Consider the following 14,220-nt stretch of genomic DNA (forward strand, 5'->3'; position numbering starts at 1 on the left):
TGAGGCCATTAGTCAGCTCTGAAATTCAAATGGCTTTTAGCCGTTTTGTTATATGTAATAGAATAAGCAATATACCAATTCATTTCTGATATTAGCTTTAATCATTTTTAAGCCTGGATATTTTGGGTTCTAATAACGTATCAATCAAATTTCTCTGGAGTTTTCAGAGTTTCTATATAATTGAGTGACTAATAGGTTTTGCTTTGTTGGGAAAACAGACAATAAACTAATGTGGATCATACACCTCACTCTCCTGGAAAAGGAATAACAGCTCTCTCTCCTAGGATCCCATTCATGATGGTTTTGTAGGAGAATTTTTAATTAGCTATTGAAATAACTCCATAATGACTGAAACAGAGAATGTATTTAAGGCTTTAAAAATAAGCCATCTAAAATGAACAAAAACACTACCGTTAACATTAAGTCTTCTCCAGATAAAATGAGAAAATGGCAGTGTTTGCCATCTGAGAAAACCAAAATTTCACTTAGATTGAAACATGACATTCCCTTATCACAATGTCATAGAAGCAAAATTTCTTTACTTTTTAAAAATACAACTTTCTAAAAAACAACAACAACAACAACAACAACAAATCAAGCAACCTGCCTAATTACTGAGGATTTGTTAACAATCTAAAGGCAATTACAGCTAACCTCTTTTACAGACAGGCATTTAAAAAATTATCTTGGCTTCCCCTGTTCCATCTCTAAAATAGACCTTCCAATGACTGGCATCAGCCACTACTTGACACAAAATGAGGGGACTAAATAAGTCCTAAAACAGGCAATCCAACATCCTTCCTTTGAAAATGAGGAAGCAGGGGTGCCTGGGTGGTTCAGTGGGTTAAAACCTCTGCCTTCAGCTCCGGTCATGATCCCAGGGTCCTGGGATCCAGCCCGCATCAGCAGGGAGCCTGCTTCCTCCTCTCTCTGCCTGCCTCTCTGCATACTTGTGATCTCTGTCTGTCAAATAAATAAATAAAATCTTTTTTAAAAAAATGTTAAAATGAGGAAGTAGCCCATGCAGTCCCAGGCAAGGAGTGACCAGAATGGGGAAGACTGGGGATGGCTTGCCGGGTTTCCCAGACTCCATCCTCTGCTCTAGCCTCCCTCCAAGGGCAGTGTGGCCACTGCCTGGAATCTGCATGAAATGAATTCCATCTGACAACAGATAATTAGGATCCAGTATGAACAGAGCTAAGCTGCTCCACAAAGAAAACCTACTTAGTTTATTAATTATTCTGGATATGAAGGACTGGCAGGCCATTCAAGTGGGAGGCCTTGACAACAATATAAAGAATTCTAGAATTTGTTTTGAAATGTAAAGGTGATTGCTGGGAGAGCAGAGTCAACTGGGACCACTAAAGTCTGGTTCAAAAGAAGAGGTGTTCTTTCCCTTTCTTTTTTCCAGTGTGTGAACACCATACAGCTTTAGACAATCAAAGGATTATATTAATTTTTCTTATAATATGTTTGAGATTACCACACAATTTCCACAGTTTTCAAAATTCAGTGAATTCAATTATTCAGTTAATTCAAAACACAACCATTGAGTCCCATTAGGGAACACAGCTCGGAGGCAAATGCAAAAATATTCTGAGGTCCCAGCGTGTCTAAGCTCACAGCTTCACAGGGCTGTAAGTCATGAACACCAGTGACCGGGACACAGGTTTGTACAGTGTAGGAACACATTCACCCCACACCTATGGGCCCTGTACGAGGTGTCCTGATGAGGTCACTACCCCACGAGGCACCTCTCCTGCACTGCAGGAGAGCAGCTTCTCCCACTTCTCCCAAGAACTCCAGCCCACTCTGAATTATCATGGACCTGCATTTATTTCTAAATCTGGGCACAGAGGAAGGGGATATTCTGAACATTCAAAGTGAAATCTAATTAAGCAAAGCAGATGAAACAAAAATGAAAAGATAAGTTGCAAAGACATCTAGGGCAGATCAGTTGTGGAGAGCAGAAGATTCCAGAGAACAGAACAGGTGGCAGAAGTAGGTACAGGCATATGGAGAAAACCATTCAAAGATCAAGTGTCCATCTAATAAATTGCCAACTAACTTTAGATGTTTTCTGTTCACCTTGGAGAACACCAACAGTCAAAGTATTTACTCAGAAGCACAGAAACCTAAATAAGGTGGATTCTTTGAGAACTTCGCTGATTATAAGAGAAATGCATGCTTACTATAAAAAACACTGGAAAATACTGAGCAGTATAAGGAAAAAGACACAAATAAAATTTAAATTAGGAAAATACAGAGAAACAGAAAGAAAAAATATATAATTCAACAACCCAGAGATAACTGAGTATTTTAGTGTATATCCTCTCAAAGGGAGTCTTTTCTCTACGCATATGTACACAGATGTGTTAAATGCCCTTTTGCATTTTAATATATTAAGATATAAACATGCCAATATACATGTGCACATATGCAAGCACACAAAGAGAAATGTTACCCACTCTTCTGTTGGTATGTTAGCAGTGTCAATGGTTGTACAACGATTCTTTAATACATAAGGGTATTAATTCTTTGTCATATGTATTACAGTATTATTCCCAATTGATGGATTAATTTTTAGGATGCATTTGGACATAAGTTTTCATTTTTAGGCAATTTTTTCTATTGGTCCTATAAGCATGCATGCCCCCTTCCCATCTGAGATTAATATTCACTCATACTGTTTCTAGATATTTATAATTATATTCACCACAGTTAACCTTCAACTAGCGAACCCATCAGAGATCCATTTTGGCACATGGTGGCAAAGTTATCACTTGATTTTTTTAAGGTGACATTCAAAATGCTCTCTATACTTTTATAAAGGACTGCTATCAAATGTTGGTTGCTACCATTTCAGATCTGACCTCTTCCTGGTTTGCTTCCAAGGTGTGTAGAAGCAACTCTTAAATGAGAGGGTTGATCTATCTGTATCAAGACAAGAAACACGGACAGCAGAGCCCAGAGACCATCCTTTCCTCTTCCACTGTAGTCGTCACGTCCCCCCCCAGTCAGACCCAGGGTTCAGTGTGAAGTGCTGCAGTTGGCATAAAGGAGGACCCATACCTAAGAGACCGAGGTCAGGGAAGAGCCTCAGTCCAAGAGAGCAAATGAGGACCTCCACCCCAGAATAAGGACTGCACTTACTGAGAGCCTCTGCTGTCTTAGATTCTGTGCCCAGAGCTCTGACAGATTACATAGCTGGTCTTCCTGACAGTGTCATGAGGAGGCACTAACTCTAGTCCACTGTGGTTCAGGAACACCCTGCGGATCAGGTGGAATCATACAGACTGTGAGGGATGCAGGCTCAAAGCTCCAACAGGTTGATTCTGGAAGGGTGTGCTTTAATACATGACTATCTTCAGGAAATCTTTCCAAGGCATTAGTTGTTCTTACATGGCGACTGACTCGGACTTCTCAATGAAATTCAGTTGCCTCCCTGATGTCGCAGAGGAGATGACCACAGACTTCAACAGTGTAAGGTAGGCTATAGACATGAGACACTGAAAAGCAGGAGGGAGACTGAAAGTCCTCACAGTTTAAAAAGGGGACTTGAAAGAAGCTATAGGAGAGTAAGAGTTTATCACTCCAACTACCAAACCAGAGGGCGCTAGTGAACAGCAGAACACAGCCGTGGTGAAGAGTACAGAAAGCCCTCCCCTCACCCGCCTACCCCCAGCTTGGGGTAGGGGGTGGAATGAATGACTACCCCAAGCCTTACCTCTGGGTTTCTGCTCACTGAGCAGTTTTCTGACAACTGAAACTAGGGAAAGCATAGGTCAAGAGAGACAACAGAGTACAAGGCATATTGAGGAAAAACTGATATCCTCGGTCTCATTTGATTTCATAGAGTTTGTACTGTGCAAGCAGCTTCCTCCAGACTAAAAGGCTCAAGAGATCAGACACTGGGGCAAGGCAATGCTTCCAAGAAAAGTGGGCCACAGAGCCCAAAAAAGACCTCCCTGGACCATTTAATTTACAGGGCTTAGCATGGCCAAGAGACCTTGCAATACCTTGCCTTGTGCAGCTCAACAGATGACTGCAGAGACAGGAGAGCTTCCTGAGGGTGGGATGGCCATGTCAAGTTCAGACCTGGGAGAGGGAAGTCCAAATACACTGCCTGGGCCTCAAAAACCTACATCACCTTTATAATGAAGTTAGGAAAGGTAGAAGAAAGTGATGTTGCAGCATAAACTAGAAAGCCACCTTGTCAGAGAGACTGTCACAATGCCCTAGCATGTCTGCCCAGGAGTGACTCCCTCCCTGCCTTCACTCTTTTATTACTTCACTCATTCAATCCATTTTCTTTTTAAGTTTCTAAGATGTGCTAGCCTCTGTGCTTGGTACAGAGAATGCAAAATGAGGAAAACAGTCCCTATATAAAGCAACATGGAATTTAGTGGCTACATTCACCCACTATTTCTTTACTTACAAACCATAAAAAAATGAACTCCACAAGAGAGGAGGAATATACAAACTGCATTGAATTTAATGCCACTGATTTTATTCTATTTGCCCACTTGGGAAGGAAAAAAAAGCCGCCAATTAAATGTTGAGAAGCCATTGCCTATCTTGACTTCAGAGACATTACAGGTGGGGAACAGTCTATCAGAATAGAATGGATGAAATGGGGGGAATCCGGGGAAGTACCACATAAGAGGCAGACTCTGGGCTGGCACAGGCAAGAAGGAAGAGCACTGAGAATAAGGATGGTGCATCAGCTGCTGTGTGACAGAGCAGAGGGCCTGACCTTTCGGGACTGGGAGCAACTCCGGACTGTGGGAGTACACAGCAGGAGGCAGGGGAGGACTGGCAGGTAAGGCTTAGAAAGGGTCCAAGGGAATGGCTGCATGCCACGCCTAGGGCTCACTGTCCCTTGTGGGTGAGTGGAAACCACTTGAGAAGGACAGTTTGAGCAGGAGGGGCGCTAGTCGACTTGTGTTTCAGAATGTTCCTTCTGGTAGCAAAGTGGAGGAAAAGTGAGAACAGAGTTGGAAGCAGGAAGGTAGGAAAGGGCCCGTGGTCACAGACCAAGTGAGGGAATATGAGCTGAGAGTCATGACACCGGAGGAAGGGATACCAAGCATACAGGGGAGAGATGGGACCTAAGACAGTAACCACAGGACTCCTGGGCTGCTGGCCGGGGAACCAGAAATCCTTAAAATACGGGATGAGGAAGTAGACAGGAGAGGAAAGATGGTGGCTTCCAATTTAGACATAACAGTCCTGAGGGATTAGTGGGACTGCCAGATGGAATGTCTCTCAGGCAGTGGGAGATATGCATCTGCAATACCTAACTACAGTGCCAAGGCAGGGGATGGCTTCTCCTTGCCTGAGGTCCTGGGGCAGAATGTACCTGCTAACAGGTACACGAGCAGAGACTGACTGTGGGCACTGACTGACTGCCCACTGTGTGTAAGTTCAAGACATCTCCCTATTGCCTCATGAAAACGATCTACTAATATGACAGTTATGATCACTGTCCATTTATAGGAAATTATGACCCAGGAGATCACATAACTATAAAGCCAACTAATGGCACTCAAGAGCCTCAGGTCAGTCCCAGAGCCCTGACTACCAAACTAGAGACCAAAGAATGATTCCCTGCAAGAAGGGGTTCACCACAGGCTAAAGATAATCAGTCAGCCTACTTATGAACTCACCTTCCACTACTCTGGACTTCTGAAGTTTCTTGGGCATCTACTCCCTCAGACCAGAAGGAGAAGATAAGGTAAGGCAATCCTAGTTCTCATCATTCTTTCCCTCAAAATGATCTTGTCAACAGATAATTCAGGGCTGGATTAGAGCAGCAGTCTTGAAAGTAGGTTTCAAAGAACTCTTGAACATGGCTGAGGTATGAGGCAGGGGCTCCACGCCCCGCCCTTTTTCTTCACAGTTACCTTTCTCCCACTTCTCAGAAAAAGGCATGCCAACCCACCCCTGGACATGCACGAGCCTGACATGAAAGACCTCTCCCAGGGCACCAGAGGGACAAAAAAAGACCCCGGGGGTGAGGCTGCTGCCTTTATTCCAAGTTCCATAACCTGCAGCACAGCCTGGAATCTGCCCTGGTCCTGTGGCCATTTCTACTAGGGGCACAGTGAGGACATCTGGCTCTCACTCTACAGATATCACACAGGGCTGACAGTTTCTCCTAGCACCATGCCTCCTCAGTGCTTAGACTCCGTCAAAAAGACAGGCTCTGAGGGAGAGACCAGGGGAGCACAGGGATGAGCATAAAGGTACAGCAGACAGCTGGCAAGGCACATACTTCGTCCTACCTGGCTGGCCATCTGTCGTGATCATATAGAGTGAAGGTGGTCACGCGCATGTGTACTGACACATGACATGAACTGAAAAGAAATGAAGTCAGACCACTTCTGGTAGAAAGTGAGTCTGACTTGACTGACTGGCTTAACAATGATGCCTAGCTTTGCCATCAAGGTCACATGAAGGACATACAACATTTTGATAAAAATATATTTAAATCAAAAGAGAAGCTAAAAAGCAATAGTTCAGAGGGAAAAGGACAGCTGGGGAATCTTTCATTCCACATATATTAGAGTTCCATGCATAGAGATGTAAGTGTGAGAAAGGCATGCAATAAATTAAAACCATAAAGTGAAGATCACTCCTCCTTTCGAGGGGTATACAGAATGCAACGGGGTGAAACGAATCAGGCAAGGTATTCTGAAATGAATCACAGATTTATTTTCCCAAGGCTCCTGAATGCACCAGGTTAAATCCGGTGCCACCAAATGGAAATGCTGTTCTTTAACAGCAGATATAATTAAAAGTCATTTGTATGTCTGGTAAAGTCTTTTTGGTATACTTCCCAGAAACTATAGAAGTGAGAAGCTGCTCTCCGGGTGAGAAGCTCTTTTGCAAATCAAAGGATTCCAATTCCTTTCTGTCAACAAAGCAGAAGTAGAACAAGACTGATTTGTAGCTCATCACTAGGGAATGGTTTTGGATGATAAATCCCTTGGAGATTTTTTGACGTATGAATCAGATGAAATAGAATTTAGTGATATTACTATAATAAACCTCCTATTCCCATGTAGGTAGCTATATGAACAAAGTTCCTCAGCATTTACATCTATAAAAACAAGGAATTTGATGTTGACTAGCACCTCATTCCAGTAACATGTAATATTCAGCCATAGAAGCATCTCAGTAAGAAATGTTTTCTAAAAATTACTCCACTTCTCTGTTGACTAATTATCCATTAAAATCTTAATATGTTTGTGTTGTTTTGATCAACTGAGGGTTAATGATAATAATAATGATTTATCAATCCAGAATTTACTTTTAACATTTAGAGATTTGTAATTGTAAGAAATAAAAATTAAATTAAACTTAGATCCATATTTTCATAAAATGGAAGTATGATGGTGTGACAAATGACTTAGAAATATATTACATTAGGATAAAATTCTATAGAGAAAATGACATGGAAATACAGGTTCAAGGTGAAAAAGAAATCATATGAAATTTCCAACAGTTAAAAACGAGTTGTTCATACATTTTTAAATGATTCATGGTGGATTACTAAATCAGTAAGATATTGAGATATTATTTGAAACATTTTTTAAAGATGGATAGTTGCATTTCTAAATGTCCATATTTAAAATACATCAAAAACTACATCCTTTGATAAATGAAAAATTTTTATAGTCAACATAAAAATGTTCGAAGGAGTTCAGAGTTTTCGAAATTATTTTCCATGGTATGTAAGTAAAGGAAAAAAAGAATGAAAACCACTGGTGTAAGAGCTTTGGGGTTCTATGGATTCTTCCATATCTAACAGCAAAAATATTCTCTATGGAACCTGATAGACTGTAAGGGAGACGCACAGAGTGATAGGGACGTGGAGAAAAGGGCACGACAGAGCACAGTGCATACAAAGGTGATAAAGAGAGCTGGGACATGTAGGAAAGGGGATGACAGAAAGGTCATGGGAATGCTCAGATGGAAGAGATTCCTGGCAGGGCACAGGGGTCAGCTGCTTCTAAATGCCAGATAAAAAGAGTACAAAAAGGTTGGTCCCCTCGTGATAGAGAAGTTCAACACGGCCCAGGAACAAAAACATGACCCTGAACAAAGGAAGGCCACAAAACATTTTTTTTCAATTTCAGTATTTCTGAAAGAATGTGCAAAGAAAACCAGGGATCATATTTTTATTTCTGAATTTCAACACTTCTGTTTTGGCTTTAAGTCACTCAAGAGACATTGGTTTTCATTCCTTTAATTATTTCAAGAAATTCTTGAACACAGAGATTACACATATACACACACACAAACACAGACACTTAAGTTTTTATTTTTGTCCATACTCTTTTTTAAGATAAAGAATGTCTAAAAACCATACTAGTTAAAAAAGATGTGGTTTGGCTGCTTTCTCCTAGTACTTAAGAGTAGGCTCTCATGTCTTTGAAAACAATGAATTAAAATAGTATAGAAAAGGAAAAAACCACTAGGAACTATAACTCTTCTCCACAAGCCAAAATGATAGCATGAAAAGCCAAGGCAGGCTAAGCAAACTAATTTCTCTCTCACCTGGCAACCCCACCCAGTCCTGAAAGGAACCTTTGGTCGCTTCTTTGTTGAGTGGCTCTCATACAAAGATTCTGCAATGACATCCCACTTGTGTGAAGAAGAGACTGAGAGAGCAGTCAGTCTGGCTTTGGACAGAATATCCCTAACTTCGGCCAGCTGGCACAGATCTAATTAGGCAAGCACTCTATTATCATTCTGTTATGGTAAAGTTTCCAGTCTCCTTCTGAACACTGAGAAAAAGGATCCAAGGACATCCTAAATCTCTGATATCAGAGGGAAAAGGAACTTAGTAGGTTCTAATTTAACTCCTAATGACTTAATACAGGTATCAGCTAGAGCAGAATAATGAACAGTTGACCCATGGGGAGCATGGCAGATAGTGTGTGTTCATCAGACCATCCAGTGCTGGAGAAGGAAAGAGGATGACGGGTCTGCAGAGTGGAGAGGGGCAAAGGCCGAAGAGCACCTGGCTGTGGCCCCAGGCAGGAGCTGCCCTCAGAAAGAACTGCCATCACCCCACCAACAGCCTCCTACCCACAAACCTAGTGCAAACTACTGAAGGAGTCCATCACCCTGAAGAAGAGAGGGGAGATCACCAAATTCAAAAGAAAGGAATCTAAAGGGTGCTGTGTGCCTTATAATCTGAGATTACAACATTTCTTCCAAAAATTGAAATAAAATAAAATAAAATAAAACAAATTGGTGTGGGTGGGACCCACAATTTTGGACTGCTCTAAGGCTCTTAGACATATGGTCTTATAATGAAAATATAAGTCTGTGCAAGCAAAGAATGATCACAAGCAAATCAAAAATGTCTCGTGGCTTTGTCATTTTTTCCCTTCTTTCAATCACCTAAGTTAAATATCCTCGGTACCAGGCAGAGCATGGCACAGGAGATACTGAGATCCATGACCACTTGCTCTCTAGGAGCTAGTTGTCAACACAGACAAGAAAATAGTTCTAAATACCACAATATGGTTCAGACCATGAAGAAAGCGTTCGTAGATAGAGTGGAAACCCACCAAAGGCCCAGTTAACCCAGCCTGAGGGATGAGGAGAGGTGATAGCTGAAATAAGGCTTAGAGACTGGAGGAATAAGCTGTGTGGGAGACAGAAGGGGAAATGCGGGTCAGTGCAAAGGCACAGGAGGCCACGTGGCACACAGGGGAACCGCAAGGGATTCCATACCGCGGACGCACGGAGATGCAAAAGAAGAAAGTGGGCTGAGAAGGCAGGCAGACAATGGATCACGAGGGCCTTGTCTACTATCACATAAAAATGTTCGAAGGAGTTCATAGTTTTCGGAAAAGAAATCATATGATATTTCCAACTGGCAGCTGAAATTTAATTCTAAGGCAACTGGAGAGCCATTAAAAAAGTTGAAGCAAGCAAGTGACATAGTCAGATCTGATTTACAGAAAGTCTTTTCACCTAGCAACAGCAGCGCCATAGGACTGGAAAGGGATACGGTCACAGGTGGGTCCACAGGCTGCTGCAGTAATCCAACAGGGAAAACAGGAGTCTCAGCTAAGGCGGCAGCAATGGAAATGGTAAAGAGCAGTCGGATTCAGGGAACAGTTTGAGGCAGAAACTAGCACACCTTTGATCACCTGGCTGTAGTGATGTGCCGGGAAGTGCTCCACAGCTGTCCTTTAAAAAGAAAAGAAAAGAAAAAAACAAAACAAAACAAAAAAAAACCCCTGATTTGTAGCATTTGTCAATTTCCACAGGGTAAAATTCCCTTCGTGGCTGTTCTCAAACTCCCAAAGTGGTGTCACTGAACTTGGAACTGGGCAGAAACGTGCACCATCAGCTGCTGTGAGTCGGTGTGAGTGAGCTCCAGCACTACTGCTGGCACAGGAGACTTGGGACAAGGGATGAGTCCAGGAAAAGTCAAGCTTCCCCTGCTCTGGGGACCTGGGTAGAGTAGGAAACACAGGGCACTACCTGTAGTTACTAAGTTCTGACTGGGACATACCGAGTTAGAGGAAGATATCAAGATGTCCAGCAGGCAGATGGATATAAGGGATCTGAACACTGCAGAGAAAAACCTGGCTAGATATCATCGCTGAAACGGACATTGTGAGAAACTGTGAACTGTGTGCAAACCCAGAAGATAAGAGGATAAAGCACAGAACCCTATAAAATACCAACATTACGGGGATGAATGGAGAACTTGATCAAAGATGCCTGAGGGTTTCCCAGGACCTTTAAAAAAGGGAGGGTTTCCCAGGACCAATTCCCTAAATATTTCCCTGACTGATAATCAATTCACCAAAGAATTCACTTAGTAAAGTTACCAAATTTACCTTTTTTTAAAACCCACTTTTTAAATTATTTATATAGCAATTGTTCATTAGAGGTACTTGCTTTCAACAAATTGGCCTGTTTGAATATAAAAAGCCAGAAGAGGAGTTTTAAGGAGCAAGGAACAGTCAGTGGCAGCAAATGCCACAAGGGAGGTCAAGAACCAAGAGAAGCAAAGATGTCCCTCTTGCTCCAGAGAAAGGTGGTGGTGGGAAGATGCTAGGGGACAACTGAATGGAAAGAGAAGTTGAGGTGGTATAGAAACTTCCACTGAACAGAGTAGAGAAGAAAACCTCAGGGAGAGGCTATTGATTATCTTTCCTTTTCTTGTATTTCTTGTGTAACTCAAAAAGGTTTACATGTTGAAAGGAAAGATCCAGCATTTGGGGAGAAATTGAAGGATTAAACAGAAGGGTCAGAAGAATCAATATCCTGATGTTCCAGAAGAGGAAGCAGGAAATAAAATTTGTAGTAAAGGTAAAGGGGAAAGATACACTTCCCTAACTCATTTGTGGAGCAATCCTTCTGTTAGGTCAGAAAATGGCTGAGTTTCATTTTACCAAGACAATCAAGGTACATGTCATCTACTTAGAGACCCTTCTGTAATTCCATTTGATTCCAGTTAGAAAATTTCCTGAATGAGGGGCGCCTGGGTGGCTCAGTGGGTTAAGCCTCTGCCTCCGGCTCAGGTCATGATCTCAGGGTCTTGGGATCGTGCCTCACATAGGGCTCTCTGCTCAGCAGGGAGCCTGCTTCCCCCCTCCCCTCTGCCTGCTGCTCTGCTTACTTGTGATCTCGCTCTCTGCCAAATAAATAAAAATCTTTAAAAAAAAAAAAAAAAGAAAATTTCCTGAATGATATTGGTCTATACCCTGAAGTCACAGGAAACAGGAACCAAACCTGAAAGTATGCCAATCTATTAAGTGCAAAATTTAATTGTTTTAGATTCTCCTCGTTCCAAACCCTCCTGCCTTCTATCACTGCCCTTCCCTTACAATATCCTAACCCTCCCAGTGACTTCCCACTTTACCAGGTCAAGAAAAACATATTCTGTTTTGTTTTTACCTGACATATTTAAAACTTATTTTACAAGTATTTGATGCCTAGAATGATTTATTTTTATGCTTGGAAACACTGACTGACTGTTTTATAAATGCACCAGATTCTTTCAGATCAAGTCAGTGGCTGCTTAAGTAGTGATCATCAATATCACTTTAACATGTCAAAACTGTCACTGGAAAGTTATCAGTTCTTATAAATGAAGTCTGTCTTATAAATGTTTGATTTTCTAGTCAATTTAGGATCTTCTCTAAAGGAGAGCTTAGTGATTTGCCAGAACTGTCAGGGATTGAATTACACAGGACTCCAGCACTGTAATATAATATCCTGGTCACTTCATGGTCATTTAACAAATTTCTCTGGCTACCGTTTTACAGGAAACCAACTGAGAAGATTCATGTTCGCTATACTGTATAACTTTTATCTGTCCTTTGTAGCAAGGGCCAGGGAACAGTGAGATAAGCTAGGGGCTGAAAAGAGAGAAAAACATTTAACAGAAGTTCCACACACTCCTGGGACAAACACAAAGACTGCAGAATAAGCTGGGTAGTAGAAGTTTGGCAAAAAGAAAACATTTACCCTTAGTGTACAGGTTTAATTCAGCTCTCAAATGGCACAAGAGACTTAACAGGGATTTTATTTTGTTTTATTTAAGGATTGTATTTGCTTTCTTTTACAAACTGTCCCAAAAAACAAACACTTCTGATCTTTAGAGATTTATGCAAGTATCAATTCTTAAGAGAAAATGTCTGACTGCTGTAAAAACTGGTAGTATAGAATACATACAGAAATAATCCAGCTGACGAGCAAAATGAGTGTAACTGCTTCAAGAAAGAAAATTCTAGGGGCATCTGGGTGGCTCAGTCCATTAAGCGTTGGCTTTCAGATCAGGTCATGATCCCAGGGTCCTGGGATCGAAACCCACATCCAGCTCCCTGCTCAGCTTGCAGGGGTGGGAGGGAAGCCTGTTGCTCCCTTCCTTGTGCTCACACTCTCTCTCAAATAAATAAATAAAATCTGAAAGAAAGAGGTGGGGGGAGGGAGGGAGAGGGAGGGAGGAAGGAAGGAAGGAAGGAAGTTAGTTCTAAAAACATAACTTACACGGGCGCCTGGGTGGCTCAGTGGGTTAAAGCCTCTGCCTTCGGCTCAGGTCATGATCCCAGGATCCTGGGATCGAGCCCCACATCGGGCTCTCTGCTCAGCAGGGAGCCTGCTTCCCTTCCTCTCTCTCTGCCTGCCTCTCTGCCTACCTGTGATCTCTGTTTGTCAAATAAATGAATAAAATCTTTTAAAAAATAAAAAATAAATAAAAATAAAAATAAAAACATTACTTACCACGTACAAAAGGAAGAAACCCCCAGAGAACACCACCAAACAATACACTTGAGGGGCTACTAAAGGGGATTCTACTTTTACCTTAAGAACCACAACTAGTGGAAAGTCAAGACTTAGGTTACCAACATGAGCCTTTTGTTTTGTTTTAAGAACACAAATAAATTAGTAACCTACCGTCCGTCTGAGATTTACTGAGGAATATTGTGCTGGCCCGAGGATGGTCTGAAGGATTGAATTCCATGTTCAAATCTTTAAAGAAAGAAAAAGAAAACACATAAATATCCATCTGATAACTCAGGGGAGTCAAGATTAATTTTCAGGTTTTTTAACCCTAAACTGATAATACATTCAAGGATTCTGGCAAAAACCTAAGTTATTATGTTAATACATTCTTCTAGGTTCAATTGAGAAACACTGCTATTTAGAAACTTGAGAAAGTCACCCATAAAAATTAGACACTTGGTGGAAGATCTGGTGGCCTCAAATTCCATTTTCTTTTTAAAATTCTGCTCTGCACCCAAGATACTACAAAATAGCAAGACAGAGCTACAAGACTCAATTAAAGGGAATTAGGTGCTACAACCGACTTACCTAAAATCTACCACTATTTAAGCAGTATTTCCTTGTTAAAGGTGATTAAAATAGAGTATCTCAGCCAAATCAGCATTCACAAACTGCTTGATTTAAAACTGTTATTTTCTAAAAAGGCAAAACTTATCCTTCAGAGCAAAGGCCACAGATTGGCCAACGGTGGGCATAATCTGGGGCCATGGATATGTTTTGTTTGAGCCACAGACAAACACATAATGATTTTTATATTTCAAACATATACCACAGAGACAAAAATCTATTTCCAGCTTCTCTTGAAAAATAGATCACTGGGCAACACTGGGTTCCCATCCCAATGGTCACAATGGGCTGAATGCAGCAGCTGCTAGCCGCTCCAGGTGAGAC

General features: G+C 41.6%; 1 protein-coding gene across 1 annotated transcript in view; it reads right to left on the reverse strand.

Annotated features, from left to right (window-relative positions):
• Window positions 1-14,220, reverse strand: part of CCNY (cyclin Y) — a 238,172-nt gene that overhangs the window by 75,815 nt on the left and 148,137 nt on the right. Inside the window, exon 2 of the mRNA XM_080810070.1 lies at window positions 13,441-13,515. Within this exon, the coding sequence (XP_080666196.1) occupies window positions 13,441-13,515 (75 nt within the window). The remainder of the gene's footprint in view (window positions 1-13,440; window positions 13,516-14,220) is intronic.

Source organism: Martes martes (genome assembly GCF_963455335.1).
Source record: "Martes martes genome assembly, chromosome: 8".
NCBI classification, from domain to species: Eukaryota; Metazoa; Chordata; class Mammalia; order Carnivora; family Mustelidae; genus Martes; species Martes martes.